Source organism: Anabas testudineus, chromosome 5 (genome assembly GCF_900324465.2).
Source record: "Anabas testudineus chromosome 5, fAnaTes1.2, whole genome shotgun sequence".
NCBI lineage: Eukaryota > Metazoa > Chordata > Actinopteri > Anabantiformes > Anabantidae > Anabas > Anabas testudineus.
Window position 1 is genome coordinate 16113926 of NC_046614.1, and position 23530 is coordinate 16137455.

General features: G+C 37.3%; 2 protein-coding genes across 9 annotated transcripts in view; both read right to left on the minus strand.

Moving 5' to 3' along the window:
* Positions 1-21: 21 nt before the first annotated feature.
* On the minus strand, positions 22-5812 carry terf2ip (telomeric repeat binding factor 2, interacting protein). The gene is made up of 9 exons (XM_026348554.1): positions 5764-5812; positions 5029-5271; positions 4259-4404; positions 3820-4055; positions 3340-3459; positions 2496-3126; positions 2256-2359; positions 1423-1851; positions 22-1224 (listed from the first exon to the last, which is right to left on the minus strand). Exons 2-9 carry the CDS (start codon positions 5253-5255, stop codon positions 1003-1005), a joined length of 2115 nt encoding a protein of 704 aa, XP_026204339.1. The 5' UTR covers positions 5256-5271; positions 5764-5812; the 3' UTR covers positions 22-1002.
* Positions 5813-14341: 8529 nt separating this feature from the next.
* pparg (peroxisome proliferator-activated receptor gamma) overlaps positions 14342-23530 on the minus strand; it is a 31360-nt gene continuing 22171 nt past the window's right edge. For 7 of the 8 annotated variants that reach the window (XM_026350120.1, XM_026350121.1, XM_026350124.2 and 4 more), the window contains exons 5-9: positions 20803-21002; positions 18693-18810; positions 18053-18255; positions 17015-17258; positions 15279-15526 (exon numbers count right to left, since the gene is read on the minus strand). In XM_026350120.1, coding sequence (XP_026205905.1) covers positions 15279-15526; positions 17015-17258; positions 18053-18255; positions 18693-18810; positions 20803-21002 — 1013 coding nt within the window. Of the gene's footprint in view, positions 15527-17014; positions 17259-18052; positions 18256-18692; positions 18811-20802; positions 21003-23530 lie in introns of all 8 variants that reach the window. The other variant, XM_026350118.2, reaches the window with a different exon arrangement.

Consider the following 23530-nt stretch of genomic DNA (forward strand, 5'->3'; position numbering starts at 1 on the left):
CTTACAGTATGTGAGCTGGCTGTATGTAAATTGGGTTCTGATGGATGTGAATGTTTCATATTAAAAATGGTTTTATATGAGTGGTTTTTATCAGTGTAGCACTGGGATCATATGCTTGTGTCAACAGACAGATTTACATGTTCACTGGGAAACCTGTTAGCTGTTCCACGTCTATCGCCTTTTCATTTCATTTCAAACACAGGGAGATAAAAGGTGCAGCAATACTCGTGGCCATATTTGGGTAAAATCTAAAGAACTGTATCACATACTGGTCTTTGTTTAATTTGCATCGCCACCATCCTGTTGATCTATTTTAAATGGTTGATTTATATTCTTTTATTTAATTGCATTTCTTTTATTCATACAGTGTATACATGTGGGTCTGGGGAAGACTGTTTCAAAATTATGAATGTACTCAGCTGGGGTTAAATGAAATAAAATGGTGGATTGGATAAAAATTAAGGCCAATTTCCTTTTTCACACATTCCATTTCATATTTATATTTTAATTAAAGAGTAGGTAGAGTTTTGCTTTTTGCAGCATTGTTTAAATTAATATAGTCTATGTAAACATTAAAACAAAGCATACACAATAGTGTAGTTCTTATATTAAATGTTAATGGACACAATCTGAATGCTTTTGTACTGTAGCTGTAGATAGATTTATAATGAGATTTAAGCTTATGTCATGATGATAGGGACACATTTTACCTTTAGTTGGAGTTTGTAACTAGAAACATGGAACAGTGCATGAACCATAACTGTAGTAATATTTCATATATTAGTAACAGAGACACTACATTTTCATACATAAACTTTAAGAGTAAGATTTAAAATGATTTATTTTGTACTTTAATGACATAAAATACATAAAATGATTTAATATTATTGTGCTAAAATGAACAACAACAAACAATTCAGTAGTCAAGCAATGGTAAAATACAGAAACTGTAATAAATGAAGGGACACAAAACTTGTAAAAATTTGAAATGCCAGTGCAAATTTATCCCTGCACCTCCAGAAAGACTACTCTTTTAGCCAAGTTGTCCTCACCGTATTTTTCCTGCAGCTGCTGACGAGCTACAGGATCAGCTGAGAGCAGAAGACTGTCGTCATCACGAGTCCAAAAGGGTCCAGAAAACGACGATGGATGCAAAAGGAGATTCAGCGCAGCAGAGAAGTCTCCACTGGTCTTCAACAGGGCTTTGGTCACACTACCTATGTCCTAAAAAAACCATAGAGAACAGAAGTGATCAGAAACATGCAGATGTAGAGGAGTATTGAGAATGTGAAAACATGAAAAAAATAAGAATAATGACCATCTAGCTGCAGTTAGGACGCTGCCCACATTTTAGAAAAGCAAAAAGTAATAGAAATCACAATACCAAAAAAAAAGATGCATCTACTGCTCAGTTATACTCACTTGGTTTGTCTGGTTCATTAAGTCTTTGATTCTTTGCTTGTCCTCTTCTAACTGAGTTTGAGTCAGAGACAGTGCAGCGTTGTTGTTCGCTACTGGCTCTGCTGAAGCTCCTGTATTGTCTCTAACATGGGACTGAGAGTTGTCTTCTTGAGATTCACTGTCAAATATGAACAGATGGACCCTGGAGGCGGAGTGAACGGCCTCCATTGCAGCAGGTTTGGGAGAGCCCGTCTCTGGGACACAGCTGCTGTTTGGGGCCTGGACCTCTTGACCATTCGTCTGGAGGTTAGGTCCAGGTTCATGGTTTGACTGTGTTAATGAAGGACCTGCAGCTGTGTCTGGAGGTGGGGGGCCGGAATCTGCTGAAGGGGGCTGTACTGTGGCTGTTTCAGCTGGATTTTGGAGATCCGGAGTTTCATCTTCACCACACTAGGAGACAGGAACCAAACTGTCTAAATCTAGAAAACACCTCATTCAACGAAATGACTCTGTCGCTGCTTTTCTGTTGCTCCTCTTCATAGAAGGGATTTGCTTTTTAGACACAAACTGTTCAGCAGATGCTAAAGTACGAAATAATAACTAGGGCTAAAATTAACTAATTGATTAGTTGATCAGCACAGAAATGTTCTGCAACTTTTAAATAACTTATTAATCTTAATAAAAAATATTATTTCCTAGTTTCAACTTCTCACTTTTGAATTTCTTTTCCTTTGACTTATGTAATAACATAATTTCAATGGACCAACTAAACCATACATTTAACAATTACTAATAATAATGAATCATATATTATTCACAATACATTTCATACATGTTATTTAGTCTAATCATACCTCACTTTCATCTTCAAACTCCTTTGTAGCCAACTCTAGAATCCCCAACTTCCTCTTTTCTTTTTTCTTCTCTCCTTTCTGCGGCAATGAGTTAGATTCTTCATCTGAGAAACATAAAGGAGTAAGAGAAGTAGGATCATGTTCTCTGCCTCACTGAGGAGTTTATATAAATCTACTGTAACTAGTATATAATGAGCATGTTCAAGATAATGACTCACTGTCTGCAGAGAAATCACAAACCTGTTCGTGGTGTTTCAGGGACAGCAGCTTCTTCACTCTCCCCTTGTTGACTCTCTGCTACTGCAGTCACACTCTCGCCTCTGGCTTTCTTAGAAGGCGGCTGGTCTGTTGTTGTATCTTTTTCATGAGCTGACTTCACAGATGATTTTGTTTTCGTCTTGGTTAGAGGAGATGATGATGGTTTCTCTGCAGGAGTTGATGATGATCTAAGTTTTTTCCCATAAGGTTCAGGCGATGATGATGCCTCAAGCTCGAGCTGCCTGCGTGTTATTCGACGCTGTGGTTGTTCAAGCTTGGGGGAGGCCTTCACTTTTCTCTTTATTAGAGAAGGAGTGTCGGGCAGGGACTGCAGGGAGTCTTCTAGCACACTTTCATTTTGTGGGGAAATGACTGATTGTGGTTCTGTGCTCTCCGCTGAAGTGGGGTGCACATCTGTCTCCGGATTCAAACAAGGCCCCTTAGGTTTTAGGGAATTAGCTACTTCATCAGCTACAGTTTCTACTTGTGTGCTTTCAGCTGCCTTGGCATCAGTCTGTGGGTTTGCACATTGCACCTTACCATGGGGAGAGCTCAGTGTTCGAGCTTCTATACTTTCTGTTGTGATTTCAGCAGATTCAGACTGGACATGTATCTGTGGAACCACCAAACTTGCTCTGCTTAATCATTTCAGTTAATAATTAAAATCACATTATGCAATATAAGGTTATATATATAGGAATCATCTTTGAGTCACAGATATGCAGAGGCCTTAGGCACCTATCAATGTTTGGATGAGCGACATTTGTAAAGTATATACAGTGCATATTTTAACTGTGGTGTTTATAGCTGTGGGTTTGTCTCCTACCTGCACTAGGTTATTTACTGATGAAACCATCTGAGGAGGGTCTTCTGGTAAATGTGGAGGAAGTACAGCATCCTCTACACAGGACGGTTTCTGAATGTCTGTTTCTTGTTTTTGCTCATCCTAAAATAGAGACACAGTTAAGACAGTTAAGAGTGCACATGTGGAGATATTCCAAAGCTTCATTTGTTCTTAGTATGAGAATAAGGTGTGTTAAATAAAAGTGTTTCCATTGCAAGACTAAAATAAAGTCACAGTACGTAGTTTAAATATTTGGCGCCGCCTTGTGGTTATATAAATAAATACACTTCTGCCTCAAGCCTCTGTGATGTCAGTAGTTTGTAGTTATGCTGAAGTTTACAAGCAATTTTCTGGAAAGGAATTAATCAATTTCATATAAAAATTGAGTTTATTTTAGCAACAACAACAAAAAAACAGACGTCCGAACCATAAAAAGAGATGACAAAAAAAACAGCAAATTACCTTGGTCTCTTCCTCTGCTACCTTCCAATCTTCTTCTGTCACGTTTACCTCCTCAGTCTCACATAGTTTTTTAGCCAGTCGCACTCTATAACGATATTTCATTGACTGCCAGCTGTGACTGGTCACATTCTGTTTCTCCATCTCTTGCCAAAGTCGGTTTCCCCCAGTCTCTGTCTTGTGCTTGCTGACATAACTCAAAATGGCAGCATCGTCTTCAGGGCTGTAGGCAACCCTTCCTAATTATAATGAAGATGTACATCAGTGGATTATATGTAAGAATACACAACATACAGTACATGCTACAAAGGCAGTGCACATATTGGGATTTTAATGGATTTTAACTTTTTTTTATTAATTTTGAGGATTGCCAACTCTGTGCATAAAAATGTAATGTAGGAGCAAAAATAATTCTGACAAAAAAGTAAAATTTACATCAGACCTCCTGAGAGTCCAGGAGAGCCCTCTTTGCTGTTGTTCAGTATAGCAGAGATTCTTGGGGCCACTTCAGGATTTAACCTGTAGTCCTCCAAATTGAGCTGTTCTTCCTGCTCGATACAGTCGTGAATATATTGGGTGGACACATACCTGAAACGAACAGGAAACAAATCATATTTGTTCTTTGTTGCAAAAAGTTGTTTAATTTGTCTTATAATGGTAAAATTGAAGCACTACACAGCTTTCAAAATGTGACTATAAGCACCATAAATGAAATGTAATGCTTTTACTTTGTAACACAATACAAAAATTCAAGATTCAAGAAAACTTTATTAATCCCAGAGCGATCAGAGCTTCAAACAAGCATGGCTGTATTTAATTTTCAATTAGCCTTACTGCACAAACAGTAGCAACTGTACTGTGATGTTTTAACAGTGATAATAATTTTTAAAGTGTCCTATATTTTTAAATCAACAAATAAATTCCTCTAAAGAAATCTATATGTGAAATTCACTTTATTTAGCATTTTATTTTAATATTATTGTAACTTGCAAAGCAATTATCCCATTAATAAAATTAAATGCCTCAAGTGAGTGACACTGTGTATCTATGTATTTTAGAGTTGAATAAACTAAATGTCGAAATATGACTAATGGGCTGAACAAAGCCATCAACACCAAACAATAGTCATGTGGCTATATGTCTTTCTCTTATTGAATCAATAATTTAAACTGACATAAATGTTTTCTAACAGCATCCCAGTCTAGCACTCACCAGTGAGCAGTGGTATCAGGAATAGTGTCTTTCTCCTGGGGGTTGATCAGCAGGATTGCCCCTGGCTGCTGGACATTACACAGCAGCCCTCCTCCAGCTGTGATGAGCGGCTGGAGCTTGCGTTTGACGGGACCCGGCCTCAGGAAGAAAGGCATGGGTTCACCATCGACGGTCATGAACAGAACTGGGGAGATTTTAGATTTAGCCACATCTTGTTGTTTGGACATGGTCAGGCTATCTCCCCTGTTTGACGAGAAAAATGTACACAGTAATAAGCATTAAATTCATCTGACATTAAAGGTGCTCTATGACTAAATATGAGTGTGACTATGTACTGTACTGTGAGATTAATAAAATGCTAATATAAACATTAGCTGTACGTCTTGAACCAGTTTATTAGCTAGCGTTAACTAAATGATGCTAAACCCTACGTTTACGAAGATTATAACGTAATACAGGAAATAAGGCTACAAATAACAGAGTCAGGTTAAACATGTTAGACATAAGACGCTAAATATAAAGTTAAATCATGTTTTTGTCTTTTACAGAGAAACACCTGAATGAAGTTCCCTCGGTAACAGTTGCTAACTCAGGCTAGCGAATTTAGCTAAAACGTAGTCCGAATAATAGCGCGTTTATGGGGAAAGTTTCTCCCTTAATGGCTTATGATATGATTATATAAAAACAAGGATTAGTTAGAAAACTGAACTAAAAACTAACATGCAGGTTGCTAACCTCTTGTGTGAGCTTCCCGCCGCTAAAGAAACAAAACAAAACAAAACAATTCCTACTTCCGGGTATTTTTCTTCTTCGGCGAATTGCATCTACTTAGTGTTGCATTACCGCCCCCTTTCTGTTTGTATCAGTAATACTCTACACTTTAATTCTGTTTGCATGTTGTTATTATTAAAAGAAATGGGTGATGTAAAAAAAAACTTTGTTGTCTTATTGTGAGACAACATAATATATTTTGTAAAATAAAGTTTAGCTTGGAATTAAAAATCTGAAATTTAAATCTGTACTTTATTCTAATAATGATTCCTTAGTGCCTCTTCTCCCCAACTATAGAGCCTAAACATCTTACTTAACAGCATCTTGTACTGTATTGTGTTATTCTTGACGTCTACTGAAATATCAAAAGCAGCAATCCTCAAGTTCTCTTTTTGAAACAGCACATGTCCAATTAATTGCTACATATGGGCACATAGCATGTGTCATAAAACAACAATATGAATTTGTGTTTACATTAAAAAACACACACACGTACTGTTGTTTAGGCCAAAGAAAATAGTAATTTTTGTGTGGGCAGTGTAAATAATACATGGAGTCAGGACCACACAGTCTGAGTGCTGATGATCGTATTTTCATAAACTAACGCCCATCAACCTAAACAGCTCAGTCGAGCCATGAACTTGTTTAATCAGAGAAAAATTATATGTTTGGAATCAAACACATAAACACTGATAGTCCAGTGGGAGATATCACTTCTGATCAGTTGATGGTCCCTGAGGTAGGCGCTGCTTGATGATGGATAGCGGCACTGATTTCAGCACCTCATTATGAAATACATCACAGTTACATAAGGTTAAATAAGATCATCTGCACAGCGAAACGCTCCAAAGTATTTTCCACACTATTACTGCTGAATGAGTCCAGGGATAGTGTTTGGTTTCTTATACAAACAATATAGAACAAACTAATTTAATTATTGTCTTTGTACAGGAGCCCAGTCACAAGTCATTGATACCATTTTAGATCAGTTTATACTGAGGGAATTTCAGCTATTTGAAGCCAAAGTCAACTGTGAACTGTTTTAATCGAACAAATGCAAGGCAAAAGTACAGTACTGAAGTACAGCATGCACAGGTATGAGCATGATAAATGTGATCTGACTACTAGAAACATGATATAACTTCCAGTACACATAAAATCGCAAACATCATGGTGAACTAGGAGACATCATGTTGTGAGTCTTTAAATCTTAACAATATAGACATCTTCAAAGATCTAGAGCATTAGCTTTAGTTGACAATTTGTTAACTTTAGTTTACAATTGAGATAAATTTAGCTTTAATTGGGGCTTTTTATGTAAAAACGTAACAACACACAGTTTATTTGACTTAAATGATGAGTAGGGGAGACCTTTAAAGGCCCAAACCTGATTGAGTAATGCTTATATTTTTACTGCTTTGTGAAAAACAGGTTTAACTTTACTTATTGTTTATTCTATTAAACAAGGAGGCCATGGGAAGGAATTGGGCTGTTCTGTTTACGCTATCACCTCGCTGACCTTGCCTCTCAATCCTGACAGCTACATTATTGTTACTGGCCCCTATTGTTCCTCTCCCTCCTCAACTCAACCAGCTGAAACAATACAACATCCACTGAGGCGCTGTGACTCCTCTGAATCAACGCGTGTTTGTGGACAATCTGTAATAATTAGTCCGATTTGAAGATATTCACTCCTGGAAGCTGATTCATATCCATCCTCTGAGCTGTCGTCACACAGAATGAATGAGCTGCTGTGTTAAAATCAGCATTTGTTTCCTCTCGAATCAGCAGCTGCAGAGAGGATGTGTGGTCGGGTCACCACAGCTTAGCTCAGTTTGAGTTGGTCTGGCTCTGGGTGAGGAAAATCCCCCTGCTGTGAGGCACAGTGCTTGTTTCCAGCCTGCAGAGGGAGATCTGACACTGCTTAACTGAGCCACCAAGGCTGTCAATAAAACATGTGCAATGCTGACCACTGCATTGGAGAACATTGATTAATAATCTTATTGTTATGGAAAAGTGCATTTTAATGTGGCGTAAAAGATTTAACAATTGGAAATGTCTTTAGTCAACAGAGCAGAACGTCCATCAGGGTGGTGCACTTTTAAGCATTTAATATTGTTTGTAACAAAACTCAGTAAATCTACTGGACAGACACAGTAATCACATCACAATCCTCCCTGTGGATGTGGACAAAAACAAAAGACGCAACAGCTGAAACCTGGTCAGTTTACATCACCTCGCAATCAGGTTTTATGAATGAATGAGTCATTCAGGAAAAAAAAATCCACCTGTCAAAGGTGAAGTGATATGGGACCTAAGCGTATCAATTAAAGTTGCACAACATTTGACAAGACACGCTCATGCTAGCTTTTCGAATTACAAGAACATTTGTACATTATTGCATCAGAAGTGTTTTTTTTACTTTATCACACACATTCATATAAGGATTACTGGCAGTTTTCTTGTTGGGCAACGTCCAACTAGTGAAATTCATTCGCACAGTGTCGCGTAACCTTCAGTTAACATGGGTAACTGGCTATCTTTGGATCGGTACATGGTCAGCTTCAGAGAAAGCTTTTCTAGTTTGCCTGAGATCAAAGATCAGCACAGATGGATTGAAGTGTTGGAGATGACAGGAGTTCTTCATAGTGAGACAGAAAGGCTCAGTCCGAGCACAAAGCTCTGTATATTTACTTCATTTTATTTGGTGTGCAGATATAAAAGAATAGTTTTTTTTTTACATTTTGTGAACTAGACTTGTTGTTGCTGATGGTTACGTGAGAACAGCAGTGGAAGAAATACTAGGAAGTAGTAAGACTGCATGGTTTAAATGATCTGTGACAAGTGAAAGCCTAAACCCTGAAAAGCGTTATGAACAAAATGTATTTAAAATACCACAGATCAAAGTAAAAACCTGATTTTATTAGACTTATATATTAGACCGACTGTTTAGTATAGTCCAACATGAGGCTCTGCTCTCCCTCTCCCTGCTGTGCTGTGCTCTTCTACTGGCTGCCATGCTCCACCACACTCTGCACACAGGACATTAAATAACCAGCCGCAAAACAAATGAATCAAACAGGAATCATTGAGCATCTCTAATTTGTTAGAAGGGCTGTGAATGCACGTCAGTGTCTCTCCACTTGCTGCCAGAGGCGTTCTGCGAGTCGGAGCCTCTTCACATTTAGAAAAGTTTTGGAACATATTCGAGTAAAACCTATTCAAAACAGTCACATAGCTTTAAATACACTCTGTGAGGAAATGCATTTCAATACTTTCCACAACTCATATCTGTCCTGTAAATACGGGGCTGGAGCTGCAAGACTGTTAGCATAGCTTAGCATTAACATGAAAAACTGCAGCTCTGCCCTATCAGTGAATCTCAAGTCCACTTATCAACACGTTTCCTCATTTCTTTAGGCCATGCAAAGACCAAAACCTACTGTCTTGATGTTGTTACTTTCTGACGCCAGTTCTTTTCCTGTTTCTGATGTTTGTGTGTTGTTTCCCTTTAATTATTGCCCTAAAATAAAAACGTATTGGAAGATTTCACAACAACTGTGGTGAATTTATCTGCATAACAGTCTGATTTTGACCTTCTTGTTGACCTTCGAGTATATTTTGTTTTTGACTATAAGATCCTGACCTTCAGCTCCTTTATGATTGGAAATCAAATCATGATTAATCATTATGTTGGAATTTAGAATAAAGATTGTAGGAAGCTGATACATGCTGTCTACATACAGCAAACATGAAAGATTAACACAAATTTCACTTGATGGAAAAGACGAGCAATGCTGTACAGTAGCATTGTCCTGAGGTGAGTCATAGCCAGTGACAAAACAGCTGAAACCAGGTCACATTTCATCATAGTGCGGCACCTTTCCGCTCAGGTTTAATAAAAGACATTAAAGACACAGCGAACGAATGAGTCAGCAAGAAAAAAAAAAAATCCACCTGACAAAAGTGAAGTTACACAATGTGTGAAAAACAAGCTCATCATGACGTTTCAAATCACGAGAACATTTCTGCGTTGTTGCGACAGATTTCTTTGTTTGCTTGTTAACATACGTTCAATTTGAGATTACTCACTGTTTACATTAATGCACTCTAACTGCACTGTGATGTAATCTGAACTTCTTCTTTACTTTTCAGATATAAATGTAAGAGATATGAACAAAATCTTCCTCCACTGTGCTTTAAAAGGAACATGACACTCAAAAAGCAAATAAACCCCTTATATAAACTCTTAAATAAGTGACACGAAACATAAATAAGAATGTTTATTACATGATATGTCTGCATATTTATTTTTACAACAGAAGTAGGAACTTCATACTTCATGAGTACTACTTTTGTTTTTTTTACAGTACAGAACAGAAATTCTGAATTCAAAAAATAAAAACATCATTAACATGTTTTGTTAGAGTGCAGCGATTCTTCTTTTCTTTTTCTTTTCTCGCATAAGAACATAAAATGTCTTCAGATAAATTCCTGACGTGTTTTCTGTATAAACACCAGATTAAACGAAACTAGTTCTCGTGGGCAATATTTTGTGTTCCAGTGGCAGGTGTATCACTTCAGGCTTGTACAAGGACACACACACACACACACACATGCACAAACACAAACACACACATATCAGGTGTCACACACCCTGGTGGGAGTAGAATTCCTCTCAGATACTAAAACAAAAGAGGATTAAAAAAACATGAAGCTGCTGTTTCTTGAGGAAGAAAAACAAAACTTCCGCTATCTCTGGACGACTGCAGAAATATACTTTCTGAAAATTATTTGGCAGATTAGCTCAGGATTCTTGGCAGGGTTCGGTCATCGGAGACCGGTCGTAACAAAGTGAGGATATGCTGATTCAGCATAAAGAACACATTTAATTACCATCATCATCAACCATCCAAGAGGACCATCCGGCCCCAAGCCAGAAACCCCCTACCATCATCTGCCAATTCAAAGGCCTATTTTTAGGGGCCAAACTTCTCCTTTACTCTGCTACTTTCTCACGTCCCCCCAAGCTATTCTCTCAGCGCTTACGCCTGGCTTTCTCATTGTTTCGTCTTCGTCTTCTCCTTTTCACTACTCACAGTCTTTTTTATTACTGATCAGATCAGATTTGTTTCCACATTTTTTTTTTGTCCTTAGTGATGAAGCAAGAATTTAAATTATTTACTCAAAATTAGCAGAACTGTGGTATAAGTTTATAAAAGTAATAGGAGCTATGAAAAACACTTACTTGATAAGGAGGAATGGGGAAATCGATTAGGAAAGGACATTCATACACACATATGCAACCACAACAAAGTCTTGAAAAACACATGCACATTAAAATACAACATAAGGCTCGAATGTGTTGCATAGTTTAAAATGTGTAAAGACAATATAGCCTAATAAAAGTAGAAAAGTATGAAGTTCACATTTACAGATACACCAAATAGTCAAAATAGGAACAGAAATACTTCTACATATATGATTAAGACTGAGATGATTTCTGATAATATAAATCATCTCATGCACTTCCTCTAGAAACATATACAAAGTTACTGTACATAGAAAACCCAACAAATCCCCCTTGAGAAAAGCTCCAGACCACCATGGAGAGCAAAAACCCCCTTTTTAAAAGGCTCAGTGTGGGTCGGCCATCTGCCTCGACTGGCTGGGGTGAGCTGGGGTGAACAGCAGGCAACAAAAACATTTGGCAGGATGGCAGAGCCAGAGGAGCTTGATTTAAAAAACACTGGCATTAATGTTATGACCTCAAATCATGACAGCTGGAACAGAACAGAACAGAACAATTCCCCAGGTACAAACGCCACAAGTCAAAGTTGTTGTTGCTGTTGACACACGAATCAGAACCTCAGGATAGATAAAGGGGTAACGGGTCAGTTCACTTGTTTTGAAACAATGGATCCACGAGACCTGGTGGTAGAGGAAGAGGATACAGAATAGGAGGTGGATAATGAGAGGGGTTTTTCCCCACTGCCTGGCTAGGCCTGATGTTCCCTGTGACGTTGATGAGAATCTCTGCTCTGACCCAGAGCAGCGATGGGATGCTGAGGCAAAATCAGTGTGACTGTGACTTAGGAGCTATGTTGTCGGGTATCTACAGGGTTGGTGGTTAGATGTCTCCAGTAGTTGTGATGAAATGAGTCAGTAATATTGAATGTCAGTGATTTCCAACATGACATGGTGTAATGGTCGAGTTTTTCATATGAAGTTCGACACATCTGAATCATGTGTGAAGACACGATAAGTGTTTAAGGTTTTGGGAAATGGTGACTGGTGTCATGATTTGTCTCCTTGCTCTGCTACGCTCCACCTTGCTCTGCACAGCACGAACAAACTGCAATAAATAAGAACGCTCATCACACCGTGTGATGAAATTGAAATTGGGTTAACCTCACTTCTATTTAGACGCAAACATCTTTGCACCTCTGCTATGCTGTTCTGTGAGTCTTACCTCACAATAGGTGTTGACAGCACCTCTCAACAAAGAGACTTTGAAAAAAAAAAAAAAGACCTTGCAGTAGAACTTTCCAGCTAATATCCAATTAACTACAAGGTAATAATGGATACTGTATCAGTAATAAGACGGTAACTGGGGGTTATATTTTAGTGATAACATGTCATGGAGTTATAATGCTGACAATAAAAGTTACTAAAGTAATTTTGACATAAGCCATGGATACATCTAGGCAATAGGACATGAAAAACATGAGTAGTAATGTGGAGCTACAGTAGTTACCTGTGGTAATTTCACTGCAATAACCATGAAACAAAGTATAATGCAAAACGATTCTACTGAAGCCATTTTAGGATAGGATTACAGTATAGGTCAAAACCCCCATCACCTCGGTGTTACAAACCTTTTTAGACTGATGTAATCATGCTGCTCTAAGTGTAACAAAGTGTCTAATAAGAAAGAGACAAAGAAACCGACACATGTTGATCGGGTCATGTTGTAATATCTGATGTCTTGTTTCTGAAGTGTGTATAACGTTACATTTCTGGAAAAGGAAGCACAGACACATGAAGCACAGCGTCAGAAAGACGATAAAACACATTCCACTGTTTTTAAAATGTGTCACTTTAAAAAGAATATTTGAACTGTAAATATGAAATATGAACTTAGAAATAAATATATAATTAACAACATGTATGAAAGACAGACAGACCTATTACTGTGCTTTGAGAGTGTTTATTCTTTAAGTAGGATGACACTGTAAAATTGCTCTGGGTCGTGTTTTCACTGTATCGACGATACTGACTGGCAACAACAGACACGTTAACGTCATGGTCTAAAATGAGTGAAAAGACCCAGGGAGAACTGGACTTTTTGCTGCTGGTAGTGAGGGCGGTGTCAAAGAGGGAGAATAGATCGCACAATCAGGTTTGACCTGTTTACAGCAAACCACACAGTCCTCACTCTTACAGTTTGCTTGTGAATGTCTTCTGCCAAAAACAATCCATATCAGCTATTTAGAAATAACATTTTGTAAAGTGTATAGTGGAATTGAAAGGAAGTGGGGAAGAGCGGTGATTAACATACACAGGTCCAATGCATTTCTTATGCAAAGGCCTGATCTCATACTCATGTATCCTACAGATGATATATATGTTCATAGTGTATAATACACATGCACAGTATAATCAACGTACACTAACTACTACTGATTGCTGGTCCAGTGGTTCTTTGTCAGATCTAAATCAAGGTAGATCATGGTAGATTTTATTGAGGGTAAATCTTGTGTCTGCTGAGAGTGAGGAAGAAAACATGATGTTTTACACAATTACTTAACTTGGCCAAGAGTCAAACAAGAGGAAAGCTCTGTGTAAATGAACCCATGCCGCATGTTGAGGTGACCTGATGCCTCAGTGGGCTAAAGTGTGATGTCCTGAGTTTGACTCTCACTCTGACCTTGTTGTTGCACGCTATCCCCACTCTATCGCTATTTTTCAGGTCTCTTTGTAAATTGATTGGTCAAAAAATAAATAATTGAAACGACAAAAGGTGATGCTCCCTGAAAAAAAAGAAAAAACCTGCATGAGCAAAGAAATATATAAATATAACAGAAGCATCTCCCTGCTTGCTGATCAAATTTGTTTCCAATTTGTTCAGACTTTCCAGTCTGCACAGTTCAGCAGAGTTCAGATGTTGCAATCGTTCCAAGAGGGTGTGTGTGTGTGTGTATGTGTGTGTGTTTGGTAAGCGACGCTAAAGACAGCTGATGTAATGACTGCAAAACAGATTTCCATGAGTTTCTGAGACTGGAAAACTCGAAAGGAAGATACTGTGACTTCAAGCAAGAGACAGATGTCAAATACAAAGTTAGAAAATACTTTATTTACAACAAATTTGTTCTTATTTTTCCATTAATCCATGTTTTTGTTTTTGGATCACCATCCTCAAAAAAACAAACAAACCAAAAAACCAAACATAAAACATCTTATTGGTCAAACATAGTAGACACTTAAGCACAAAATAATTTCATAGTAAAAATTATGACTCAACTAGTTTTTCAGAAGACAACGGAACAGATGTCAGCCATACAACAAACAACAATACAAGTAAATATATATTATACATGGCATATGTATAATATATGTTCTTAATGACATTCATTAAAAAAAACAATCAACTCCTAAAGGCACAAAATGGCGTCTACTGTTTCATTTTTCAGCAAAGAGCTGACATCATAATAACTCACAGTTTCTACAGGTGAAGGGGCCTAAAATATGTTACAGCCAATAATCTGATTTAAGTCTTTGGATAAAGCTGATGAAAATGAGATAGCACCTACACCCTGATGCCAAAACAAAAAAATGACTCTGCATCGTTTTGTTTGTGTTTGTGTGAGCGCAAGCATTCATGCATTTGTGCATGTCCACAGAGGTATTAAAGCACGTACATACTGCTGCTGCCTATGGCGGCTGTAACGCAACATGTAGATAAGCTGCACACAAACAACACATTCTGTGCTGTGCGACATGTGGTGTACAATATTCACAGTGATACATTTCTCCTTAAGGCACTTAAAGCAGGCTGTATTGAGCACTCACAATTTTATGCTTGAGCATGCCAGTAAAAAAGTCCCCACTCTTTCAGTTAGTCACAGACACTTGCTCTGATTGGTGCAAGAAGTGGTAGTTTCGTATTTAAGTTGGCAGTCCGACTCATAACAAAATGTCCAGGCTCAGCAGTGGCTAAATGACTGTGCACCACAAGGTATTCACATGCTGCTGTCTAGACAAGATTTAACATTCACGTTCTGTCTTTCTTTCCTGGATTTCTCTTTTCCTGTTCTCCCCCATCTCTTTCTCAATTTTAGTCAGTCAGTCGTCTGGCTGGCCACCCCCATTTTTTCAACACACCAGCAATACACTGTCCTGATTTTAAAAATAAAATCTTTACATTTTCTCTTTTATTTTTCTTCTTGCTGTTTTCTGTCCTTTTTTCCTGTCGAGTCCTAATACAAGTCCTTCATGATCTCCTGCAGCAGTGGGTGTAAGCACATGTCCACCTCTGTCTTCTTCAGCAGCTGGATGAGGTGGACGTGGTCAGTGACGATCTGACGTAGATCAGTCATTTTCTGGAGCAGTTTAGCAAACAGCTGCACAGAGTCTGGGTGATTTAGCTTAAGCTGAAGCTCTAGCGAGTGAAGCACCGTCTCCTGAAGCTGCTCGATGGGCTTCACATTCAGGAGGCCTGGTCGGTCTGTATGGGTTGTAGAGAGATTGACACAATGTGAGAAAGAGCTGCAGGTCCATGTGAGACGGAAAATAGAGGAATCGTACAAATAAGGTGCTTCACATGTTCAGCATTACAATGTAAAATAAAGGTACAATTAACTCAACATTCAGGTTAACATTTCTATTGATCACTGTAACTCACTGTTTGACCTAAATCTAGTATAAACAAAACTTTGCTTTTGAGGTGTAGAAAGTACACAAACCTCATGTAAAAGTACAAGTACATTCCCAGAAAGAAGTACCTTTTAACGTACTCACGTAAAAGTACTAAAGTACAACTATCCTCTGATTTGTATTGGAGTAAATGTACTTAGTTACTTACCACCTCTGCCATGCTTATCTTTATTTCAAGTCATTTAAGTTAATAACTGACTTAAATGTGTGATTTTAATTACCAGGTTCAAGGCCAGACTCTTATCAACAAGTCACACGCAAACCCGTAACAGTGGAAGTGTTCAGAAAAATCAGTGAGGAAAAAATGTATCTATAGCTCAGTTTGGTTACACAGCTATTAAAAGTTTAGATTGACTTTAAGATTAAAGAAACACCCATTATTATTCTCCCTCTTCTGAATACTTGTTTAAGTAATAGATAAGTTACTAACATCTGTGAAACTGCTGTAATGATTCTTTTAATTTTTTTCAAACCCACTGAACACACTGATCTAACTACTGGTTATTGTTCACACATGAAACTGGTTAAGTAACATCAGGTTTATGGAAACTGATAAACGTGTCAGCGGTGGCCATACACATACATAAATCCTGTTTCTTGGTTGATTGGAGCACAGGCGGACAATAGTGACCATATCTTCCTGTAACGTCTAATTGCCAATTACTGTTTACACTTCAAAACATACATAGTGAAAAATGTTTGGTGGCAAACGTGGCACAGTAACTAATTTGGGTGGTATAGACTGTGTTTACATTTAGTACATCAAAGTGTAAATAGGCTCATAGTGTGTATAATTCAGTGAGTTAACAATGTAGACTGTTAAAAGCAGCCACCTGACATACACCTTTCATATTTACAGTGAACTAAATTGTTCTGATGCTATATTTCAGCGAGCCAATATGTTGTATATGTTGTTGTAACAGAGAAATTCCATAAATTAATCGAAAGGTTGATTTTTACAGTCACTTGTTAAAAGATATTAGACATTTGTACTACTCTGGGCTTTTAGCAAATAAAGAATTAAAAAATAAACTGGTGATAAATAATCTGGATATCTTGATCTTGCACACATCTTGAACACATTGGCTAACATGCATATAGTTAGTTTTATTTATACAGAAACAAAAGTGTAAAAATGACAACTTATGGTTTTCTAGGAGTTTTTATGTTAACCTAACCTAACTTATGGTCAGATATAAGAGTGGCATTGACCTTAAACAGAAGTAAAACTACTCCTAGGCTACTATGTTACAACTTGTCCTATGGAAAAAACACTCACCGCCACTGAGGATAATGACAGCAAGAAACAGCGCCATGTCACTGTCATCCAGCTCCAGCGTGTTGAACTTAACGGCAAACTCAAACTTTGGTTCCATCATTTGACAGAAAGGCTTCCTGAGACTCTTAAGGAACTCCCGTGTCATGAAGATCTGCCCGTAGGAGATAAGGGTCCCGTCCTTGTTCATCAAAGGTGCCATCATGATGATTAAGACTTCTATCACACCGTATTTTAGCAAAGTTACCTGGGAAAGAGTTTAGGTGAGGAGCTGATATTTAAACTTCATGGTAACAGCTAATTTGTTTCATAATTATAAAACATCTCAATACATGAAAAATAATCCTAATCATAATTTAATGACTAAATAAATCAATCTAACACTTTGAACAAACTTTATTGTCCCCAGAGGGCAATTATTTTTGTAGCAGCACAATAGCGCATGACACAGAGAAAACAGACATAGTCAACATAGTGGAAGGGGAGGCTGGGGGGGGGGGGGGGCAATTTCATCACTTCCCTTTGAGTTCACTTTACTGATAGCTGAGGGCAGAAAAGAGTGTTTGTATCTGTTGGTTGGTTCTGGCTATTGGCTGCTAAAGAGAGAATCAGAGGGCAGTACATGGAACTATTTATTACAGTGCTGACAGAATCTGGTGCATTATGTCTGAAATCAATACACATCCTTAGTTTTTGTTACATTCAACTCAAGGAAGGATTCAGAGCAGCATTTAATAAATTCATCCACCACTGGACCATGAGACAACTCGTCATTTTTCAGCAGGCTGGCTATCACTGTGTTGTCTGCAAATTTCAAGATACGACAATTTTCAAACCTGCACATGCTATAATTTAACAAAAAAAAAGAAGAGACAAAAGAGTGCTACTGTTCTGCTTTTCTGATACCTCCTCCTTAAACCCCAAGCTGCTGCTGAAACCAGGGATTTAACCAGGAACCTAGATTCAGATTAGATTATATTTATCAGTCTAACTTTCTCCTAACTAAGCTATTTCGACACCTGAGTCATCCTTGTATCTCACCTGATCATTCAGATCCAGATCAATGAATCCAGGGATGCTCTTGGCGAACTCTGTCACTTCTCTCACACCTTCAGCAGAGCGTGACTGACAGCTGTGGAAGAATCGTAGCTCCACAGTGTCCAGTGCTGATTCCTCTCCGCTGATAGTCGTCATTCCCAAAACACTATAGTCCGGCCCCATGTGAACTCCTGTGATCCCTGGAACTGAATGAGATTACCTACATAAACTTTTGCAGCTGACTGGTAGATTCAGAAAAAAAAAGTAAATTAGCTTCAAAGGAACCAGAAACCAGAGATTCTAAAGTTTAGGCTTAAGAGCTACATTAAATTATCTTGTAAACAATGCAATGCAGTAACACAGTAGCACATAAAATTGAAAACAGAAGCCATGTTATTGTTTCTGATTACCATCGATTTAGTTTCTACTCTGCAGACCCTCAATGGATCTCCCAGTTCTGATTTTTCAGGCATTCATATAGAGAATAACACAATAAAAATAAATTAAAATTCTTTAAGATTCTCAGATCTGTTGGGTGATAAAAAGAAAATGACAGAAAAGAAAACAATACAACAACAAACTTGATAATAGGATCTCTACGTGATGACACAAAGCATTATTTCAGGCCTTTAGTACTACTAACCTCCGTGTCCAGCTGAAAGGATGGCGGTCTGCTGCTGGTGCTCCTGGATTGGTATCTGTCTGCAATTAATAAACTGCTCTCCTTCCATTAGAGACTTCATGTCGTGTATGACAAAAGGCTGGAGGAGGAGAAGAAGGTAATAGACAACAGATAGAGAAAACAGAAAAAAAGAAATCTTCAGTCTCAGTTCATTCAGTAGGTTTTCTGAGGATACATGGGTTACAGATTAAATCATATATACTGTCTACCCATCTATCAGCTTTGGTCATGGATCATTCATCAGACCTGCAATAACACAAGACTGAATATGTCATATGTCTGGTGGGCAAAGTAAATAAATCTTTGCTGCAGGTTGAGGCAGACAAAAAACCCATTTCCAGGTAAATGAAGCTTAACTGAGTTAACGTCAAGCTTACTGTTTAGCGAAGCACTGACAAAGACATGCACTGACCTGAAAGATGAATAGTACCATTCATACACATAAATATATCTTGTTCATGGTAGTGAAATTAAAATTTAAATGTACTACATGAAGTTAAAGCACAGTGTTTTAAAAATTATTTCCTATGTGAGTATATTCCATGGAAAGTATTTAGCTGATTTTTTAAGAAATAGCTAATGTATTTGATTATAAGTAATAAGGTCATCGTTCCATTCATTGCACAATGGGGAATAGCAACAGGTAGACACTAGACTAGACTATCTAGTAGACTATCTTTAATTAAACTGAAATTCTATATGGTTTCAGTGTGCACATAATACACAAAAACAAATCAGGTGTTCATATTGTCAGGAATTAAAAATATGAACTGGAACACAAGCAACACTATCTGGTTTCAGGCTGGCTTTGTTATCTAACTGGTCTATAATCATGGACACAAAGTGAACTGCACAGACACATCACAGTCATAACCTTTTACAAACTGCAATTATCAATAATTACCAAGCATAACACTTGTAAAAGCTGTCCTCCTGCTTGACATTTGATGCTGTGTATGGTGTGTTGATAGACTTAAAAGTGAAAAGCTATATATACTTCATCTCATATCTTGGACCCACATCTTCAAAACTGCAAATATGCTACAACTTCTAGCAGCCAACAATGATTGATTTTCAAGTTGTTTCAAGAAGTTCACTGTGGTTCAGCAAACAACTGAGGACTCCTTCAAACAAAGATTAAGTGCCATTTGGCTGCTATCACTGTGATGAACAGTCATAACAAGCAGACAGAATAGATGCAGAGCAACCTTGAAGTCCTGTGACTTAAAGAACAAGGCTATTTTATAGTGTTTGAATCATGTACTCGGTTGGACCAATCAAAAAGCTGTGCTTTTTGTACTTCTTTTCTGTACTGTTTAAGTATTTCCAATTTATACTACTTCCTACTTCAACCACTGACAACAATAAACACTTGTTACATGTTTATGCATCAGTAAAATAAATTTAGTTTTAGTTTAGACAAGAACTGATAAATCTAAATTAATTATGCCAAATGGATCCATAGGAGATGTCATACAGAGCCAAAAGCTATAGAAATAAAAGAGTATGAACATATTGAAAACTGATAAGAGCGGGACAAGTATGTACAGTTAATGTTGAGGATACAGTTGACATCTCCCTGGCATCCAAAGATAAGTGAACCTAAAAGTTCAATGCAAATACTGCATTGTTAAATCTTCTGTGAATCTATGTGACTGATTTATTATTGATTTTTTGATTGACTGCAGTGACTCTTTGGAAGTGAACATTTTTCTGTATAGATTTTGGTAAATCCAGCAGAATGCAAAATCAATAAAGAAGAATGGTGCATATAAGAAGCCTAGGGAACGTCAGGTAATAGGAGAACTCAACTTAGTATTTACAAATAGTATGTAAATGTAATCAACACAAAGTAGGACAAATGCTTCCTTAAAGTTCACCACAAAATTACCCTATAAGATTATGTGCGTGTAATAAAGCTCAGTACTGTAAACTTACTGTACTGTGCTACTGTAAAAGGTTTAGTAATAGTTACACACAGTAGCTGACCAAATGCAGTCCTGGTCCCATTACACACACAAATAAATAAAAGTCAATAAAAGTGAAGTAAAATTAAAGCAATGCTGCTTACTGCGTTGTCTCCGGTCTTCCCAGAGAGAATGGCCCTGGCCTTGGCCTTGGTGAGTGGGAAGTATTTTAGATAGGCCTCATAAAGATGCCGGGCCAGAGCCCTCAAATCGGCTGCCTCCGGATGCATGTGCTCCATGTCAGACGAGAACTCCGCCAGCAGTTTCTCCTTCTCTGCCTGAGGCATACGGCCAAAACGAATGGCTGGGAAAGGAAACAGAAAAAAACAAATAAGCACATATACAGACAAATATATACACACAAGATAAACAAAAAGTAGTAATCACACAGATTCAGGCTTCAAGAACAAGCTTTCAGATACACACATGGAAACTAAACACATGACGCTTACAGTCAACTGTAATTTTTTCTTGTAGGTAAATGGGTGCAGGTAAATGACAAAGTAAGAAGAAAAGACATAAAACAAAGCAAAAACAGAAACACTTCTATGGGAAAGAGTGTAACATTGTATTCATAGCTTAACATAAAAGTTTTAGATGAAAAAAAAAAAAAGATATTAGATGTTTTGGAATCAGTTTGCATAAAACACTTCATATCAACAGACATGGGACAACACAGCCTTTCACCTAACCCTCATTGTCTAAAGCGACTCAAAAAAGCAGTGAAACCCCTCTATTTCTTACATAAAACCACTGAAGAAATTAACAATAAATACTGATTCATACCACACTGCATTAACCTTAACATCCTCAATACTCCTTCAACCCAACAGTGTTAAGAAACAACACAATTCTTTAGTCTTTATTGTGTAACTGGTTTCTATTGCAGAGCTTTTTGGCTGCCTGTGTCTTCCACCATGGTTGTTCAATTTCTTTAGCACATATCTAGTATTTCGACAGTGATTGTTGAATCACAATGATCTACAGTTGACAGCAAACAAATACCTTACTACTAAATACAGAAGGAAAAGTTGAAGAACAGATGACATTTAAATATGGAACAAATGAGTTCAGACAGCTGAAATGTTTCTTTTACATGTTGCTCAAGAATACATTTGGGACTTACTTTTCTTTGCTAATCATTTCACAATCCCAGCTCTAAGTAACAACCCTTTCAGCAGCCCAGATGTCAACACATTAAGCATCTTATTGAAATTCAGATACAACAGATTATGTGTAATACAAAGCTTCCCAGGATTGTTCCAAGAACTTAAAGATTTTAAGACACTGCGCCTGTAAATATAGTCACTACTCAAACAATTTGTTAAAATGACTTACTCAGTTCATACTAGATTTCAATGAAAGGGAAAATCCAACAACACATGACAAATGTTTCTCATGCGATTTTATCAGTTGTACTTTGTGAAGCATTGTGTGTTTGTGTTTTTACAGCTCACTGCACAACCTAAAGAACAATTTTAAAATTCCTAATACCCCATCTGAAGGTAACAACTAATGAGCCAAATCTTATTTTAATTTTCAAACAGCATGTTGATTGATGTATTTGAAGGTTTATTTTATATCTAATAATTAAGTATATTTTGGAATTTGGTGTTTATATCTTGACATTGTATTATTGTCACTTTTGACAGTGTTTTTCTTTTAGATTCGGCTTATATATTGATCATAAAGACAGGTACGCCACTTAAAAAGCTTTTAAACCTTTACAGAATTTTTTTTATTAATGAAAGACCAGACAAAGGTATAATTGTAATTCAGCTCCTATAATGAATATGGTGAAAATGTTCTTTGTAATCTACCTGAATTTGATACTAAGTTGTGAAATGGTTAAACCCTTTGTGGACGTCATTACTTATTTCTCCATTCAAGCCTGTGCTCTGCGGTCTATATGTGATTGTGTAATGCTGAACATGCACCTTAAGCAAATGAATACAAACTAAAGTGGCTCTACCACCAACTGGGCAACAAGCCCATAGCAATGACATAGCAAGTTGTAGAAATCAGTTGAGCACTGTGTACTCTAAGAAGTCAATGATTGACAAAATAAAAAGACACACAGAGTAGATTTTCAAAGCACTGACTACACCTCATAAATTAACAGTAGGCAGATATAAGGTGAGGCAGAGTCTGGGAGCGAGATTTGCAGGTGAGGAGAAACCCATTAAATACTTCTGTAATTGTGTTGTTGAGTTTTAAATTCTCAGAACCCATATTTAACACAAACACAAGTTCAACATAACCATATCTGAAAAAAGCTAGATAAAAACTACTAACTAGAAAATACATTTTATTAAAAAGATTTTTAAGAAAAATGTTTGACATGATGAGTGCACAGACCTTATAGTCCCCAATCATTCAACTTTAACTCTACTTTTAGTAAACTAAGTTTATTTACATTGCATCTTTGAAGAGCAGATAAAAAAAAAAACAACCTAAAATCAAATAAAAACAACAGATATAAAAAGAAGACATGTGAGATGCTGTTTGGGTAATGCTAAAGGGATGAGGATGAAATATGTATTAACCAACTTACATTTCCACTAGAATGGGTCTGACCTTTATTGTGCTGTGAAGAAACTGTATGGATTACATTATTTACACCAAAGAACCATTTGACTGAATATCTAAAATTTGGTTGGCTGTCTGCAGTCAGAGAAAAGAACAGATGCTGCTTTGTTGCAAAGAGTGCAGAGACAGTGATAGGGAATAATGACAATAAAGAGTGTGCAAAGATAAAAAGTAATAATTTACAAGCCCAACCATGTTATTTCCTGTCCTGAAAGCTTCTTGCCGGTACACGCAAGGACATTT

Excerpts from the sequence above, each read along its gene's own strand:
- terf2ip (XM_026348554.1), bottom strand. The coding sequence starts at position 5,255 with ATGTCCAAACAACAAGATGTGGCTAAATCTAAAATCTCCCCAGTTCTG. Across the intron at positions 1,852-2,255 it reads AGTTTGAAGATGAAAGTGAG|TGTGGTGAAGATGAAACTCC; the intron begins GTATGATTAGAC and ends CCTGTCTCCTAG. Across the intron at positions 1,225-1,422 it reads TAATGAACCAGACAAACCAA|GACATAGGTAGTGTGACCAA; the intron begins GTGAGTATAACT and ends TGGTTTTTTTAG.